A 19,484-nucleotide genomic window follows, 5' to 3' on the forward strand; every position below is an offset into this window, starting at 1 on the left:
CAGCTTAGATATACATTTAAGACTGAAATACAATGTATGTTTCGTTCCCTCCTAGGTTGAGACTGAGTTTTTATACGCCACTAGGCGGATGAAAAGCAAAGCTTGACTTGACTTAATTCAAATCCACATTTAGCTATAACTCGTCTATGTGCCCCATAGTAATTTCCTTCGTTTAACGGTCGTTGCCATTCGGTAAAGACCCGTCATGGCTGATGGTAAGGATCCGAAAAGTCTAAACACTAACCACTGATCAGTTACGCCACGAAACACCATTTGGCTTGGACACAGCGTGCTCATACAGTTCTTATATGAATAGAAATGCGATGATCGTTTCGAAAAGCAACGACCATTTACGAGACGGAAACTAGCTACGCCATGATGCGGGAAACAAGGTCGAAGATCTACCCCGCATCCCCTTTGCACCTCTCGGTTGGCTGAAGTCCGCTCGGGGAATTTTCATGAATGCCTTAATGGTGCATCCCGCTGCGTAGTCACCATTACGAGTTGTTTATCGGCAAGGGGATCAACCTCATTCGGTGTCTCTTCCCTGAGGTGAATTCAAACCAAGGACAAACATGTACAGGTAGCACATAGAATGCGCCCACCTCCATTACCACGGCGTCGTTTCTGCATTTTGATGACACAAAATGGGAGATCAGATTAGCCAGGGCCACGGAGTAATAGGATAGTGCACCCGTGTCGTTCTTTTCTGTAGAAATGTAGAAATGATGGGTTTTAACCCGTAAATGACAGCCACCCACCAGATTTCAATCAGTCCTGAGTATTTCGCATTTCTGCACACAATCTGGATTTGATATGAAGGCCAATCATTCGCCGATTACAGTCCTGCGAATTGAAATCTTCAATCAGCTAGAATCGTTTAACTATGTTGCACTAAAATGCCACAAATGGCACATTAAAATCACTTCCATGATACGATAGTTTGCACGGGATAACTTGCACTTTGTAGCTAGACTGCCAGTGTACCATTAGCATTTAACAGATGTGACTTTTGTACAAATAAGGTATCAGGCATCCTTCCTGAAAAATCAAGAAACATTCAACAGCAACCATAAGCAAGACATATATTGAAATTAACTTCCATCTAGATGCCAGGCGAAAGTTCAGTTAGGACGTAATTGATATAATCAGATTCCCCGGAATGAAGCAATTTGTCGAATATCATGGTAGCGTCTCGTGTGCAGATATATCTGAATTGATGATGGCGGGACTGTAGGCCTTGTCAGAGACAAAGTGACAACACCGAGGGGCGGGCACGTCCTATCTAAAGTTAACAGCACTTTGAAACTTCGTATTTCAGCTAAGCTGTCAACGGATTGCCGCGATGCATTCTGTACCTCAGTTGTCATATTCAACTATTATCGTCGAAATGTTGAACTAAGTTGAATTTCGATATAAATCTGTAACAGTTGATGATATATTGCATCGGTACCACTTACCATTTTGGTGGTTGCGTAAGTGTAGTCTCACGCTGCAAGGAAGGCCATGCATAATTTGTAAGGATGCCAATCTGACGCGACAGTGACCATTACAAATCGCTCCTTTTAAACAAGAAAAGATTTACGAGGCAAGCAGTAGCGCGACAGCGTCATGCCACGACTTAACATGCCACAAAACATGAAAACTCCATTTACTCTCAAAACAATGTCTGTAGCTGCTCTGTCCATGGTGCTGATTCTTTTGAAGTGATTGTTTGCAGGATTTGGTCACGCCGGAATTATTTTACAGCCAACATTCTAGCCAAATGGACCCTAATTAAAAGAGTGATAGTAATACTGATAACGTAAGACTTCATCGAATGTGCTATTTTCATATATATGTGCCTTGCGACAGTGCCACATGCAACTAAATGGGCCCGATATGCTGTTCCTACTGGGGATGATAGAACGACATTTGGCCCGTTTTTCATTGAACGAGGTCATGAGCTTTAATCCCAAGCTACCCATTGGAAAGTTTGAACATAGATGTGCACTTCGATGGTAATGGTAAAGCCCTTTGAAGTGGATATAATATCGTAATGGCCTAGAAGATCGAGAGGTCGCGGGTTCTATTCCAAGATGCTGGCAACCCTGGCTTGGGAACTGCACTTAAAATAACTTACCTGACTTCACCTAGGTGTACATGTATCTGATTTCGGTTGGGAAGGTAAAACGCCATGAAAGGAGAGGGGTCTTTCGATATCGTGATTTAGCAAATCACTACTGTCTCAAAATGACTAAAGGACCACCTTTACTATTTTACTTTGGTGCAACGCCCATGTTTCAAGGTTGAACTCTGCCTTTAAAATATAAGGGTCTTTAATAGCGCAGTGTTTATTTCTGAAAAAGATTGAGAGGTTTCTCTTCGAATGTATCCTGTGATACATAATACCGTAAATACATATCATCCATCCTTGTCCGAAGTGGCCAATTACGTTATAACAAAGTGGTGAATAGTTATGTGGTACTCATTCAGGAAACCACAGTTTGACTGCCGCATACAAATCATGACGGAAAGTCATGGGAAAAAATGGAAGTGTTTGGATAAAAACACGACCTTTGCTCGCTGTTTGGGTAAGAAGTAAACTGCATTTGACACGGCGGTAGGTTGCTAGGGTATTCTTTCCCGTTGCTATGCGAGTTCGACAGAGTATCGGGTTACAAGAGGCCTACTATTTGCTAACCGTAAAATATTTCAAAATAAACAAGATGTTATGACAAGGAAAATGTATTCAAAATAAGATTAATTTCGCAATTTTAGATAGTTTGAATCTTTCCGTTTGAATTGAGATAGTTGTTTTGTTTCGATTTTGCTTCCAAAGACGATTATTTTCTGTTTCAAGGAAGGCCTTCAATTCGACCATACTCTTGATAAGATGGGCCGCAAGTGCCATGGCAAATTCTCGATTTTTATATTTTTCGTCATCTGAGAGGCAAATAAAACTTTCTGTTTTTGGGATTTTTTAATTTTTAATTTTAAGCAAAGTTACAGTCAAAAATATGCGTAAAAATGACATTTTTCGCACTTAATTACCAATAATTCAAAATCTAAGGCATTTTTTAAAAATCCCAAAAACAGAAATCTCGGAAAAACCGTTGCGGTCATTTTGAGCCGTTAATGAGTTATGTTGGACTCTTCTTGGTGGAGATCTTAAACGATGTTTACACGCATGTCATGCCGCACGGAGAGCGGGAGGGTGTAATTGATACCGGTGTAAACAACACTAATGATATTCAAAGTCACCAACAAAAACGTCAATAGCTTCGTTACATATTACAGGTCCCAAACAAAGTGAAAGCATAGATGTACTGTCCAGAAAATTGTTTATATTGGTTAAAAACTATATTTTTCGCCTGATTCAAGTTAGTTGGGGGAAAAATGCCAGAAAGCACGGTTTTACCTGCAATGACCGCAGATGACCTAAATAGAACACAGGTTCGGTTCGAATTACGTCAGATGGAACATCATGGAAGAAGGTTCGAATTCGGCTAGACATGGGAGGTTTTGAGCCCGTATTTGACCACCGTGTGATCTCGGAACCGTTTGGTAAATAGTCAGTGGCATGCTTGCACAGGCGCGAACCTTTGTTGATGAACCCCCTTTGTTCGATGGAGAAGCTGCTATAATGTAAAGGGGTTGTATAATTCATGAGACGAACAAAAGCCTGTCCCGGGCCGCCCGGTGGGCGAATTACTCTGGGAAGTCGAACAGATTGGAAGGGGAGGGGGGCTGATCAATCACGTCGGGCCACTTCTCTGATTCTAAAACTAGTCCGCTGGCCCATTACTGCCGACCGCTGCGCAAAGGATGTCAAGCTGCTGCATAATGAATCAGAGATGTTTACTAGGAAAATAGTTTGCCAAATTCAAAGAGCAGTGATGCATGGGACAGTGAAAGATACATACCATTTAACGAATTGAAAAAAAAAATGAAAGAGTAAAACGGATTAAATCTAATTCAAAGGAAGTCTTGTATAGAAACGAGTATGTTATAAGTATGGCCATTACTACAGCCATTATTTTTTCTTGTACCTTGTACCTTGGTCCCTTAACCCAGTATTCCCGGGTGGTATTAAAAGTCCTTTTGGGTTTAAAGAAGATCAGGAGGCCTTATTTCTCCACGTGAAGCTACCCAGTCACCTTACCCAATGACTGAGATTTTTAGGGATCATTTTCATGCGCAACATTTTCCTCCACTGGAATGGGTGGGCTGCTCACTTGCCATCGACCCACCGATAGAGTAAGGGGCCGTGAGCAGAAAAAACGACGCATGGCGCGGTGGGACCAGATGTCAAAATCTGCGTGATCGATGGCCATCTAAATGGAAACAAAGAGAGATATTAACTCTTCTGTAGACTAGCCTGTCTCTTTTTTGACCTTGACTCTGTACGGCGTTAGGGATGAAATAGAAGCAGTAGTAGTTTAGTCGTTTGGTGCGTTTTCTATCTTCAACATATCTTAGTCTTTCGTGATCGTATCAAGCCCATTAGGTTGACATGGAGTAGCCTATATCTTTTATCATTTCATTTTGCATTCATCATGACACCGAATGGCCAATAGGTTTTACTACGCCACGGTGAAATCTACAGAAGGTTACCCTAATATGTTTAGACACATAATCTCGCTTTCCTTTTGTTGTAAAGGTTGGTAGGTTGGTCATGGCTCTTCTTGTTATTACTTTTTGACAGTTCCCATTATTCGTTACAATCCGATGCGTTCGTCTGAAAGATGTGATATTACGGCCAATGGCACTGTACTTTTCAGCCAGCTTTATTGTATCTTTTATTTTTCATACAAAAAAACAACGTAATTAAGTATTTCTTACAGTTGTCCTGTTTATGCGACCCCCAGATCGAATTTTCGCCCGTGCAAAGAGTGACTACACCCCTAAGGAAGAGAACGAGTTACAGTTGCACGTGGCCGACGTGGTCCAGATCCTCAGCACAGAGAACAACGGCTGGTACTTCGGCTACCTGCACGGCAGGATGGGCCTCTTCCCCGCCAACTGTGTGGAAATTATCAAGTTCGACAGCAGAAAACCCAACAAGCAACCCATCCCTCATGGTAGGTTTTATCTCATTACTCACTTATGAAGTCGTTACGATTAAGAAATCGTGAGGCTGTTTGCTTTGTTATCCCAACACACACATAGATACACACACACTCATGGAAACATACACATACGTACAAACACACACACACACACACCATACACACAGACCCTATGAATTGCATTGTATTTCATAGGTATGACACTTTGACCTAGAGGGTCATAGGGGCCACCAACGTGCTAAGGTAACGATAACTACAGATGGACGGGCGGGGGTCACTGAATTCAGACTGTTTCTAGTTCATTCACCGTGGCTGAAATTCATACATGAGATGAGGCAAATCGTATTCAAAGACATGTTTTGTACATATCATTCCCTTGTCAATGTGTGAAGCTATAGGATATATTTGAGGCGACGTGCCCCTCCTCCTACTGCAATAAGGCTGAATGAACCGAGTTGACACAGACTCTAACTTACACCGACACCCGTCATAAATAATGCGGTTTGACGGGTAACCGGTCACCGAGTTCAAACTGCTCCGTCTCACGTGGTTACCGAGGTTTAAACATAAACGTCCCCAGTGATCAATTTGCGCCGGTCCTGCCGGTACCCGATCTGAGCCGAAGGTAGGTTGTGACTCCCGTGATGGGCAGGGCAGGAGTATGATGGAGTTTCTGATTCCCGTGAGATCAACAACGGCGATAACGCGCGCGACCTCGGTGCCCTTTGGAAAGGGTATTTTGTATTCAAATGTAGAAAGTCAGAAGGGCAAATGATCTGTTTACGGTGGCGTTTTTAACCAAAAGGATACTTCGAATGATATACCTATGTGGGAAGAAAGTGAGGAGAACTAAAGTCGTAAACGTCTTTTTGTTGATATTATTCTGGAAGATTCAAGTGTTCCTTTCGATATTGCTAGATTAGATGACTGTCTATTGCCTTTTTAATGTTGAATATCATACATAGATTATACTAGACTATACTTAACCGGATGTACGATAATGATGATGATAAATAGATTATACAAGACAAACATTCATCAGTAGTTATAAGAATAGATAAAAAAATATTGACTGATTATTTTGTGAATAATTTTGAAAGCAGCCTTCTACCATCGCCATTCTGTATCATACGCAACTGCAGACAGTGGCAATGCAATCATTTCCTTTGGTTGGTACAAAAGTTGTCATAAATTACTCACAGTTTATGATACTATTACAGTTTTAACAAAGCTTTTAAGATTTCTGATGATGATTTAATATTTATTTCAAACATTGTTAGGCAAATCAACAAGAAACCAGAAGGTTGTTTAGATCTATAGAATATTGTACAATACATGTACTAGTATCTATGGCCTTAATGAAGCCATTATGCACGCAAGTTCCAGGACGAAAAGGCACCACAACTAATGATTTGTAGAGAGAAATCAGTGTTTCGGGGAATTGATGTGTTATTAGGCAACGATCCAAGCAAAGTCACGTCGCAGGAAATCCCGATGGTAAATCAGCAGTCAAACAGCCCGAAAATCAATTAGGAAATGTACTTTGTTTGCCTTAACATCAGTCCGATGCTTAAACGATTTTTAACAAATGGTGACGTTGATTACACATGGGTTGCAGATAAATTGTGTGGAAGTATTGCATGCTTCTAATCAACTTCAATTATTTCTGTTTTTTCTGTAGTCTTACCGATACTATTTTGGGGGCGCCTTGTGTTTAGATAAGATTTTTGATTACTAAGGAATACTGATTAGTCAAATGCAGCCTTAAAGGTTCTCAAAAACATATGAATAAGCCATACAGTTGTCGAAATCCCCTTAGGTTTTTTGCAAATACCACAATATTTAAGGAAGTGATGTACAGTTAACTGTTAAGTTCTTTTTTGAGAATGTAATATAATTATGATAATTGGGATGGCATACATGCATGTATATGACAGATAAAGGCTAACTAAATATCCACTGTTTGAAACCAACCAGTCCTGGTATTTGAGAGAGATGGAGAAAATTTCATTTTTAAGACTTGGTGTAGAGCGTTGTTTTATTACGTCCGACCGTTCTTTCTGACTGCAGGCGGTCTGTTGGCAACAGGCCGATTTTGTCCTATTCATGGCCACTACCGTGCGGCTCTCAAAGACAGCACAGTCAAGCTTACACATCTTCAGCAATTTCAGTGACTTTGAGGGATACGTTATATAACCAGGAGTGAGTAGTCAAGTTGTCCAAACGTATAGGGTGTCCCCCGGATAGAAGACGGCTCTTTTGTGCCTTCCTTCATTAATTCTGCCAATTTTCAGCCATCGCGCGCCTGAGACTGTCAGTGGGACGCTCGGGCGGCGTTAATCAGTCCGCCAGCCCACGCAATCATACAGCCAGCTTGTTCCGTGCGTCCCCAGAGCAACATTAAGAACCAGAGACAGGATTGCAAATCTCACATCATCAGCACCAGGATTGTTCCGTCTAAGTGTGGGGCTCAATTGGGTACATTGTGCGTCTTAAGAAACGATTTTGTTTGCTGATGATAGAGCTGGAACTGCCATCACCCACTTAGGTAAAGAATCACGCTTTGTGATGATATCTTACGAAGTTTCTACAAAGTTTGTACAATCCTCTGCTGAGTTGTTTGAGTACTGGATTGGTAATCTAATTTTCTAGACATGCAACAGGGTAAGCAATACTCAGGTGATTTGCATTATAGCTCCTTTCCTTTGATTTGAATGGTCGTGTCCTGATTATTTAACCAGGCATTTCTGTCTAAAAGGTGGACAACTTTGCCACGGTGGTCTTGTGATGAAAATTGTGGACACACAACCAGGAGGTACTGAGTTCGAATCTCTGGTAGATCCCGATGTTGTGCTCTTTAGAAAGGCACATTGGAACAAAGCTAGGTATCCATCTGCACCCGAGTCGAGTGAGGACATTTTTCCAATGTGAGCACAACATCGGTATGTCCTGTACTCTCTTATGAGTGGTAAAGGCAGCGGTCCCGTGTTTGAGGAGAGCCACAGATCGCACATGTTAAAGAACCCGACAACTCATTGAAAAGAGCAAAGGCCCATCCCGTGTAAGCGGATCTAATGATTCTGTCCGGATACGCAGCTTTGACAGTTCAGTACCAGCCTGTTGTGTTACGCCATGAGTCAATTTACCTACCATGCATTCCAAACAAAAGAATCTCTAGGTTCAAGGAAACTCTGAAGCAATACCGCGTGTCAGTAGTCCTTGATTCATGAAGTCGTGAAGCCAGGGTTAGGTTTAAATTCCATCAGCGGGTCCACTGTCCGATTTATGCTCTCTTGATTACCAAGGGCACAGAGATATGTCTTGATAAACTCTATGATGAATGGTACTCAAGCGCTCAGACGGTCTGCCTGACGAAATGGCACAAATGAGAAAAGCCTCTCCAACCAATATACCGGCAAACTAAGCGTAGCAAACAATACCCGCGCGCCTTTAACGACTTAACGAAGTATTTCACGTCGGGATAGATCCTTGTTACAGGGAACCTTGGAAGAGGATTTGGTATAATGGGCAGTCAATCATCATGGAGAAAGAAGCCTAATGAAAACGTTCCGAGCTCCTGGCGACTTTGAAGACTTGGCAAAGGAGTCATTACCGCTTCATCTGTGATAATGAACCTGAGCGGAAGCGTCTAACTCATTTTCCGTGCTAACACCATCGATTCCGGGGTCGCTAGGTGCAAGTATCAAGAAAGTTTCGAGACGTTTTGTGGATTTCTATGAACTCAATAACATGGTGATATTTCAAAAGACGTAAAAAGATCTCTTGAAGGTTGATCATTTCTTCTGCTTTACTCACTTGAGTCTTGAATCTACTTCCATGAAGATGTGATCAGAGGAAACGTGACTTGTTGGTTACTACAGGATGACTCTGGCGATGTAGTAAATGGTGATGATATCAGTCGTTAGCATTTAACTTCTTTAAAGTGTTCACATTACAAATCAGTCTCGCTGAGCCGGTACATGGAAGTCGTTACACGGTGTTTCGCCGCAAACCGGTCGGTGATGTCGTAAACTCACCTTCACCTTGTAACATTCACTGATTATTCCTCGACGAGACACAGCCAGTATAGTTACGTTTTGAAGCGTTAGCGATATTCTACAGAGTTTCAAGCGCCTCCGATAGGAAGGTGACACTTTGATACGCGCATGTTAGAAAGAACCAAAAAAATCACAATGCAAAACTTACTTTAAATTTCAAACTTGGACACTTGCCAGAGGTTACAAAACGTTACCCTAAAGGCCTTCTTGTAGAATTTCACCCGGATTTAGATTTAACGTATGAGGCGTTATTTTGAATTTCCTTCTCACCCACTCGAGTGGAATGTCAAGGCCGGAGATCACTATTCTTCAAAATTGAATACAAGACCTAAGCGTTATTAAAGCCTCGCAGCGTATAAGCCCCTAGTATGATCCTTACAAAGGGCACTGCGCGTAGTGATTGTATCTATATTCCGGCTACGTACAGTAGCGTAAAATAGCTTCGCGCTCGTAAAAGTACTGCTCATTGCATGTTTATAGGTCCATCCTTCCTTGGACTCATAAAAAGTAAGAACTGTGAAGAGAAACATGATAAATATGACAAGTAAAATCCTTTTAAAGCCTCGCGCACGGAAGGCTCGAAGTTGGAGATGTGTTGAAAGAAGGTATAAGATAGCAATGCGTACCGTTGCGTAGAAATAATTGCAGTGATACTTCAACGCGGGTAACAGCACTTTCATTTCTTCGAACTTATTTGTTCAGGATTGTGTGCCGCATGAGGAATTGCTAAGTTTATCGAATCTTGTGACTTCAAACTTTTTCATTTCTATCTCATTTTACTGAGACGATATTTTGGCATTTTGCAGCAGATCTGGAGCGAATATTCAAAGTAGTTGTACCAGAAATACAATGTAGCCATATTGTGTCCTTAAGTATCGTTTCTGGAATTATTTCAATCTTTGGGATACCCCAATTGCATCAAACCACGATGCTAATCAGTGTTGCTAGTGAATAAGATTATCAACCGAGCCTGCTGTTATCCACAGTGAATCGTACTTTCTCTCTCAGAAATTTACCCCAATAATGCTCAGGTCCTTTAGTATGATCAGCGAACTTCTTTCAGACCCAAAACCTGGGTACCCTGTGGCCCTACTGTGTCTTATAATATCGCCCGTTCCTCCTGAGAACTTGTCCATCTGTCAGCAACCTGGCCACATATGGGCAATTATGTCGCATTGCGGTCAGTCGCCCCGGTCAGCTGTGACCTTTAGACTTGCCCTTGGCTGTGAAGGAACAGCCGGTTTCGTTAAACGCCATGCAATCAACATTATTGATTCTTGACTATTCGCTCTCGGGATTTGTCACCCGGGCAACTAACGGCTATCTGGAAATGGCCTGTGTTAGCTACTGGTGCCATATTGACGTTATCCCTTTGAGGCGGTATCTCACTACACTTGGGGCACCAGTGCAGCACTGCGGGGTTCGTTCACTGCGTCACTGTTGTGATGTTTTCGCCGATTTCTTTTTATAACTTAGATATTGCATAATACGTAAAAGTATGACGTAGAAGACAAGAAAATACACATAACGTAAGAAAATTCGTCCGTTATCTCCGAAATTCGTTAAGTAATCTTTTGAACCCCTCAGTGCCGCACCAGTGCCCAAGTGCAGTGAGATACCACCTTAACGGCTACGTATACCTGGTCTGTGCTAGCTAGTGGTGCCATATCGGCATCTCTTTAATGTCCGATTTTATTTTTTCCTTGTGCCAAACAATAAGCCACCTTCTTGAAGAACATAGAATGCCGTGGCAAAGGAAATGTGACAATTTTTTTAATCATCAGCTACACAATTGATATTGTACACAAAAGGTCATATCAAGCCCCCCTCCCACTTTTACGCTATAAGAGGCAACCTGGCATGTGGTAAAGGTCTTTGTAACATGATGGTTTGGTTACAGGTATCATTCCTGCTTAAAATACACGGATTTCACAGGGATCTCACTGATGAAAGAATGACATGGCTTTGGACACTATGAATATATGTTTTTGCGGTACCAAAGGTCAACTTTGTTACCCTAAACAATGTCACGCCACCACTGCAGGGTAGACTGAGCCAATGTTGTAAAAGATTCAATGTTACGAGATTTGGAGTCCAAAATGCTGCTTGCTCCATAACGCAAGACTCATGAAACTCCAGATTTAAGCAGTGTTTCATTTCCTGGATTTCATTATCTGGTACGTTTGGCCCTCCCTGCCGGCTCGTTGTGCTGATGCCCATCCATCTGCCACGTTATGGGCCCTAGCGGCACTGTTAAGAGACGCTGATCGAGTATTTACGACAGCTAATGCTGCTACAACTCCCCCAGCAACATGTGGTAACGGAGCAATCTTAGCACCCGCAGTTGCTCCAACAAAAAAAAAACTCCTGGTGCGATACTTTATGCAACATGAAGCACTTACCCAGGTGAAAATAGTAAAACGTAACAGCAAACTCCCTCTGCTTCAATTCATCACCATCCCCGCAAAAAACATTCACACTTGTCATGAAAAGCTTTCGACTGTTTAGGTTCTTTGACCCACTATGAAGAAATGTTTAAAGTGAATTTAACGTTACGTTCAAAGAAAGAAATTTCAAAAGCCTTTGGCATGGTTTCTAGTTCTGTCAAAATGGGTTGCCATTTCCGTTGGAATGATGAGTTGTGAAGTTTTACAAAATGAGGATCCCATACTGTGAACTTTCCCTGCATGGTAGGTCCCAAGGCGTGCTAAGTGTGTAATTTCAAATGACGTCAATGGCCTACGGATCTCGTATTTGAAATTGCCTGGAAGGGTAACGGTGATCAGGGGTGCCTTAGGCTTTTTGTGTAAGTGTGTCTTATTACTGCAGGCCAAATGGAAGGGCAGCAACTCTTTAAATAACAGGACATTACAAAGAAACCTATTTCGATGGTTTTAACCTTTGGCTATCGCACTGGATGTCTGCTGAAATCACTGTGGTCGAGCAGTATTTTATATTAATGAGCTGTGCCGCAGACAGACGACAAGAGCTCAGTCCTGTCGTCTTGCATTCATTGTGCCATCCAGGTGAAGCTCTTCACTGTCTTCTACTAGCTTGATAAGTTTTCCAGACAAGGTAATGATATGGAAACACACAGTCTGCAAAACTTACAAAATGTTCTGGACAAATTACATGTAGATGAAATCTGAAAGCACTTTCCTGAGATGCGTCTGTCATCATGGGGACAGACGGCGTTAGTGCCATCAGACGACATTTTAGGAGAGTCAGGCGGAAAGTGTTTCCAAGTTTGATAACACTTCCAGACTACAATTGACATGGAAACATGCGGTCTGTAAATCCGGTATGACGTCCCATACAGATGAAATGAAATCGAAAATCACAGGCTTTATCATGAGATTCTCAGCTGAAATTCATGAACAAACAGACATGATACCAACACCAGTTTCACCCTAATTCTACTAGGGTGGTTACCTCGCTGAATCCGCGCAGTGAATGGATGATTTTACAAAGTTTTTATAAGCTATAATCAAATTGATGGTAATATTTTCTTAACTCTTGGTCACCATACCAAGGGTTGTTACATGCTTACCTCACATCTTTGTTTAAATGTGCCTCGAATTGGCTTCCTAAGCTATTCAAGCATCGATTTTTAGTTGTAAATTAGTCTAATTTTTACGCCTAAGTAAATGAACAGATCAATAAACAGAAAATCTAGGATGTTCACTTCAGAAGAAAATTTTTCTCAATAAAAACATTCAGACATAAACATAAACATAAACATAAACATAAACATAAACATAAACATAAACATAAACATAAACCTGTTTCTTTTGCAACGACCTTCATTTGTAAAAAAAAATAGACACTACCAACGCTGTAAATTTATAAGATACAGACTTTTGCTAAATGAAGCTGTTTTCAATGCCATATCCTATCATTGATTCTAATCATTCATTCATTCGTGAATCTTAGGGGTAATATTAGTTCCTGATTTACAGGGAAGCGATTTCCAAAATTGTAAAAACAATCTGAATAAGATAGAGAATTACGTAAATGAAACCTAACAAATCGCACATTCACAATAATATGACATAGAATAACAACCAAAGAATATAGAGAGTAATTCAATCATAACTGAAAATAGCCCTTGTTTTGAATAGATCCCTGGTAGCGTTAAGGTATTATATAACTCTCCATGTAAATTGCTAGTTTACAGCTTCCGTCCTACAGGAATAGCCTACAGTCTGGTTCTAGGGTTACTGCGTGACGAGGACAGCTGTCGATATTTTGGTAAGCCTGAATTTTTCATGTGGTGGAACGTGACGCCCGGGGAAACTCCATCCCATTTATCCACCATGCGGAGTGCTGGGAGCTACCCTTAAGTACTTTGGCGTATTGATATATGGCCAGATTTACACATTTAGATGCATAAATCACCGTGAGTGGGAGACTGTTGTGACTGACACATATTCATGCATTTGACGATTCCCAACGACAAAACGACAGCACCCATATGCACGAAACCAAATCCAGGTAGAATGCCTTACAGAAACTTTAAGAAAGCAACTTTGTGTGTATATTTTTATAGCCTGTGTAGTATTGTAGCCTGGTCCATACTGGCAATATTTTGTGACGTTCCATACATTTTACAACGTTTAGGAAATTCCTGTCATAAACTATCCATGAAAACGAAGTTATTCAAGCTCTATAAGGGTAACGAACACTCACTCGGTTTGATAAACATGTGGTAATTCATACCATTACAAGGTTTAACATACATCAAAACATCCAGCAGACATATTTTTATGGTAGACATGCCCTACACCATTTCTGTAAGCGGTAAAGGTTCAATGGCCCCAAACCCCATCCAAAGCACCACCAAAGGCCCCACGCAGCCTTCAACACCAGAACACTAAGCCTAGCTGCGAGCTAAATGAGGAGTTACGCTGAAATGGGAGCAAAAATGCTTCTCTGTATGCTTCAAATATTGATTTGGTTGCTGATGACATTGGATTACTTCAACGTACTTGACGTTCTACGCTAACGGAAAAGAGTAGATCTATATTTCATTCGCTTGCAGCGCGACGATAAGACATAAATATGGCCTGCTTATCTATACGTAATGTACCGTGCACTATCCAGTTGAGTCCCCACTTTGATGTGGACGATTTGGAATGTTCGAACAACCGGATACCTGCGTTGGCAAAACGTGAGATCTTGTGAGACCGTCATTTGTATCGCCATTCCAGCCTCGACTGGAAGTCACCTTGTTGGGGAATTCAGGTATCAAATTCAATTTCACACATGCAGCCAAAGATGGGATTATGTCTGAATAAGGTAGCAGTCATGTAATCGCAGAGGGAGGGGGAATGTACGCAAACGTTGCCCGAGGTAGTCTTTCTGGTAGACCAAGTCATTGTTCGTACTGCGGTAAGGATTACTTGCATCATACTAGCACTGTGCGGCGACGTTTGCCTTTGAGGTAGTTGTAAACTATCAGTTGCGGAAAGGTGGGATATGTCTTTGTGCAAACTTCGTTCAAACTGAATGGGAAACTGTGGGACTGGCAGCCTGGTAATGCTAGCATTGCCATCAGCATTCTGCTACAGACGGAAAGCCTCAAACCAGAATCACACACCTATTATTAGAGCTATCTCGTGAGCATGGAAGGATTCCACTTATGCATTAGTTTTCAGATTTTGCTTCACGTTTCAATGGACTGACATTGAGGTATGTAAACCATGTGACTTAATGACCAAGGTCTGCAATATCATTGTCTTTATGCTACGTCACGTTAATTTACGTTATGTTATATCATGTTATGATATATGTTACCTTACGTTACGTTACGTTATGTTATGTCATATTATGTTATGTTATGATATGATATGATATGTTAAGAATTCTCTTTAGCAAAGATGAGCTGGTTGTCATGCTGCTCTGATTATCCACGAAAGCAACATTAACACTATTGCAAAATGGAAAAGGCGTGCATTCGAAGCATTTTTAACTGCCACATGAAAAGTTTGGAACATGGACACTTAAAAGTGGTGCGACGTCAACCGTCAAAACCCATTGGACCTCTTGTAGTTGCTGCTTATCCCCTTCGTGCCTTCATTCTCTCTCACGAAAAGCCACACGATGTTCTGGGATCGCAGTGAGCCGTGGACTTATGTTGGACGCCATGACGGATTACAGCACGCTATCTCTTGTGTCAAATCTTCGTCACACCTCCTAACGTTACAGACACGCTTCCATTAGTAAGATCTTCCACTGAATCCGTTTTTGTGTCTAATGGTGTCCCTCCGAGGGTCTCCTGCTCACCAAGTCTCACAACTCGCATCATGGCGGTCTCTCTGCGCGCTCCTTGTCACGTGACTACCACCTGTTGGCTACGATGGCGATAAGAAGCCCTGCAGAGGAATTCTGGGTACAATGAAATATGTCCCGTGACTACTCTTCGGAGCTGAAGGCAGATGGTGGAAGATGGTGGACGCCTTCTGTAAAGCTTTTCCCCACAGTCTCTACTCGTCCGGTGTAACAGTTTAATTCTCTGTGTTCAAAAGAAATAGAAACCCATCAACCACCCACACCGGTAACCCGTGTCAAAATCGATGCTTGTGTCTATCCACTGACAAAGCCTTAGCCATGCGCCGGGGCATCCGGGCATTATCTTCATCATGACTACGTATTCTTCAACTTGATAAGTCCTCCGTCTTTTTGACAGAGCCATTTGTTACCTCTTGCCCTCCCGTCCTTAAAGGCTACATGCTGGCAGACCATCGCGATTAGGAGAAAGAGTCTTTTGAGAAGCCTAGGGCACTGTTTCACTGCTGTACAATATCAGAAAGTCAAGACCAACACAATGCCTACTGAAGTTGCACTACTTTGAATGGTAGTTGTAGAAAATATTCAACCAAGATAAATTATCTTGTGTGGAAACATTTAATGATATGAGACAGTCAGAGCTATCTACAGCAACTGTACATCCCATCCTATAGGTTTGTGTTATTTGGAAGAGAAGAGCAAACGTCTTTTGAGTATCACATATCACTGTTGAACAGCAGCACTTTCCTATAGTGGTGAGGACAAAGCTTCAAGAGTGATCGTTTACATTTTCTGCATTAGATGTATGACTGCAATAGTCGAAGATAGATAATAGAAGTGTGTTATCTGGTGTCCTAAGTCAGCATAATATACAACAACTGTACATTCAATTGCAATTTGGAATGAAAGGTCCCTGAATTCTTGAGTGCTGCCACTGTTAATAACGATAACATTATGGTGCTTCATCCACCCATCTGGCACGATGTGTTTAGATTAAGAATTGGGGCACATTGTCCAGCAAAATTAATGGCCAGCCTTCTGAGTAATGGTGCCCACAGACGTGTGTGAAAAGGAGATACCGGCTTATTCCACGGATCGCTCGTAATTGAAAACATTCTTCACTCGGAGAGGCTACGCGGTGCCTGGCCTTTCCTTTGTACGGAGGGACTATTTTCCGCCTCATTTTCGGAGCAAATTACAACCAATGATGCTGCTTTTCATTTGTGATGATTAAAATAAAACATCATTTATAACCTTCAGCTAGGTCACCTGAACACCTTGAAGTCCAGTTAAATGTCTTTCCCACGCAGTAATATAAAAATGACATCGTGTTTATAAAGGTATTAATGAATATTCTTCTAAATTGTCCGACTATTGCTTTATTCAGTCAATGACCTGTAAACTTTAAAACTTCCCAACATTGTGGCCATAAGAGTGATAATGTTCATGAGAAGTTTGGGAAGTCTTCCATTTCTTTTCTTTTTTTTATTCTAAGGTTTGTCAGTCATCTCACCAAGTAATCTGGAATTCTCTTAGTTATACATGTAGATTCAAGTTTATAGGTGTTGTTGTAAACCTCTCGTAAGCTGTATCCGTCGAATATTCCGGATAATCCGGATTCACAGAGTCTACCTCCTATGGTGATCCAATCGGGATCCCTCCGTTGTCTAGGTAAATCCGGATTCACGAAGCCAGATGTAGAGGGGGTCTCTTTTTCTGGGTGTTTCTCTTTGCGTGGGTAGCCGTCTCTGTCTCTTACACTGTATCTACTACCTTTATCTCTTTGTCTGCCTCTCTCTGTGCCCCACACAAGAAGAAAATCAATGACAACCGAAATGCTATCTGAACAATCATATTAATCCAGTTGCCCCCAAAGTTAGGTGCTGACGTCGTGTTCAGCATTTGGCATTCAGACGACATTTCATACATGGCTTCTTCACGTCTTCCACCACCATGACGTGACAAAGTCCCCATCATCCGCGGGGACTACAGCTTTCAGCTCATCCTTCTTTGTCATGGGCCTCCTGAGTCCATCCGTCATTGTCACACCAACTTTCCTGGAATTTTAGACAGAACACGTCTCTCTCTTTTTATAACTATGTACTTAAAACTCGATTGTATTTTCACTACAAACTAGGTTTTGAAGGTCATTCGCAAATATCACGTTTCGCCATCGGGTAGTTTTCTTAAGTGTGCACAGCTCATGAGTAGTATTCTGCGAACTCAGTCCAACACTTCTACATATAGATTCAAAACCAATACGGCGTCTGACATTGAACCGAGTTGGTAGTTACCCGTTATGGAGGAGATAAACCACACGGTAATAGTTCTGATGTTATTTCCACCTCCACCTCACATGCCTCTCACATGGTCCGGTATATAACGGCATACCCGTGGCGTGAGCGGATGTATGCCGTGCGGCTATGGCTTCATAATTAGGCCAGAGAGATTTCCAGCCATGGATTACCGATAGTCGTCATATATTTCTGCCCTCTCGTTTCTTGCAATGTCTCGGTGCCGCACAGGTGCGTCATTTGTCACGTGGGTGACGTAAGGTCGGAGCGGATGTGAGATTTCAAAATAAATGTGTTTGCCCCTCCGGGCGGAGGTCAGTGTTTCTGTGTTATCGCTAATACTGAGGTCAGCTAAAGGATATGCAAAATGGCAGTTACTCAAGCAACTGGATATGATTTTGGAAACGGTAAGACGTTTCAGCTGATATCCACCATCTTTGGTCAGTGACACTGAAGTGTTCTGGTAGAAACTGGTCTTTTATACCCTAACTATGAATGAAAAAAAAGATGAAGACAATTTTGGATGTCCAACAGGAAACAAGGTAAGACAAAGTCAGGCTGAAGACAATTTAGGTTCTAATAGGAAACAACGGTAGAGCAAAGCTTAGAAAAAAATCATGCAATTTAGTCAATTAGCTCTTAGTAATTTTTGTTGTGTCACTGACAAAAGTTGCCACTGCTTTTTGCTTTTCTTATTACCTGGATGTCTAATCTTCATCGACGTGGTTAAAGGATATGTCTACTCACTTTACTCTGATAATTCATCGACAGGTTTGCAGTTGCAGAATTGAGCTGCTTTATTTATAGGTACACGGTAGCAACCAACCAAGACCAACACGACACAGCTGCCATGATGCGGCCAAAACTTTTGAGCTGGAGCAGCCCATAGATGCTACCCGACGATCTCATGAATCTGCGCAGTGCTTGAGGAAAAGTTTGCTGTCCAAATGAAATTCCCGGAGCACGGTGGAGCGTAAAGAGGACGTGAGGATGATGGAATGTCTGAGATGAACCGTGCACTGGTTGTAATTTGCCACAGCCATGTCTATAAACGGGATTGCGAGACATAAAGCAGATTTACGCGTGTGCTCTTCGATACGCACGTCGGTAGAATGGGCTGTAATGCAAGTCGGTGTTAGTCGACGCCGGAGGTCAGGGCAGACAATACAATAACTGTAGCGAAAGAAACTCATGATAGCTAAGGTAGAAATCACTGGCTCTCAGCTACTGGTAAGATGAATGGCGCGGGCGGCCCAGGTCGGCTGGATGGATGCGGGATTTCCCTCTGTCCATTGAACGCGGTCGTTCCGTGTCGCCAGGTGGATTTCCAATCTGAGGAATGTGTAGTTTCAATTTTCTACTCATTATAGTAGCAGAGGAACCCTGACCTGGAGATTTGGTGTGGCCGTGTGCAGGTAGATGAGGGAAAGGGAGGGGAACTTGTTCCCATTAACCTCACTTTCGGGAAGATGTTAGACCTAATATGTAAGTCACGTGCTGGGTGTATCGAAGTGTAGCATTTGTCCATGATTCTAGAACTTTTTCTTTCATTAAACCAGCGTCAATCATTCGTTGGAAACTTATGAAAATCACTGCAAAAGCAATGTTGTTATAAAGTACAATTTTCTCGTATTTTTCTAACGGAATATCGCAGGTCATAAATACTGGATTTCAATAATGCTGAAATCCTCTCTCAACTCGTTTGCGTCTAGCAGGCTTCAATCTACAGCAGATTACTTGAACGGCCGGTTGTTTTACATATCATGTAGTCATGTTTGCATCGAAACGTTGTA

General features: G+C 41.9%; 1 protein-coding gene across 9 annotated transcripts in view; it reads left to right on the plus strand.

The window, feature by feature from the left end:
- The window catches only part of LOC118431389 (hemicentin-2-like), a 99,591-nt gene that overhangs the window by 56,515 nt on the left and 23,592 nt on the right, over positions 1-19,484 (plus strand). For all 9 annotated transcript variants that reach the window (XM_035842574.1, XM_035842573.1, XM_035842576.1 and 6 more), the window contains one exon: positions 4,851-5,063. In XM_035842574.1, coding sequence (XP_035698467.1) covers positions 4,851-5,063 — 213 coding nt within the window. The remainder of the gene's footprint in view (positions 1-4,850; positions 5,064-19,484) is intronic.

Source organism: Branchiostoma floridae, chromosome 15 (genome assembly GCF_000003815.2).
Source record: "Branchiostoma floridae strain S238N-H82 chromosome 15, Bfl_VNyyK, whole genome shotgun sequence".
In the NCBI taxonomy this organism is placed as follows: Eukaryota; Metazoa; Chordata; class Leptocardii; order Amphioxiformes; family Branchiostomatidae; genus Branchiostoma; species Branchiostoma floridae.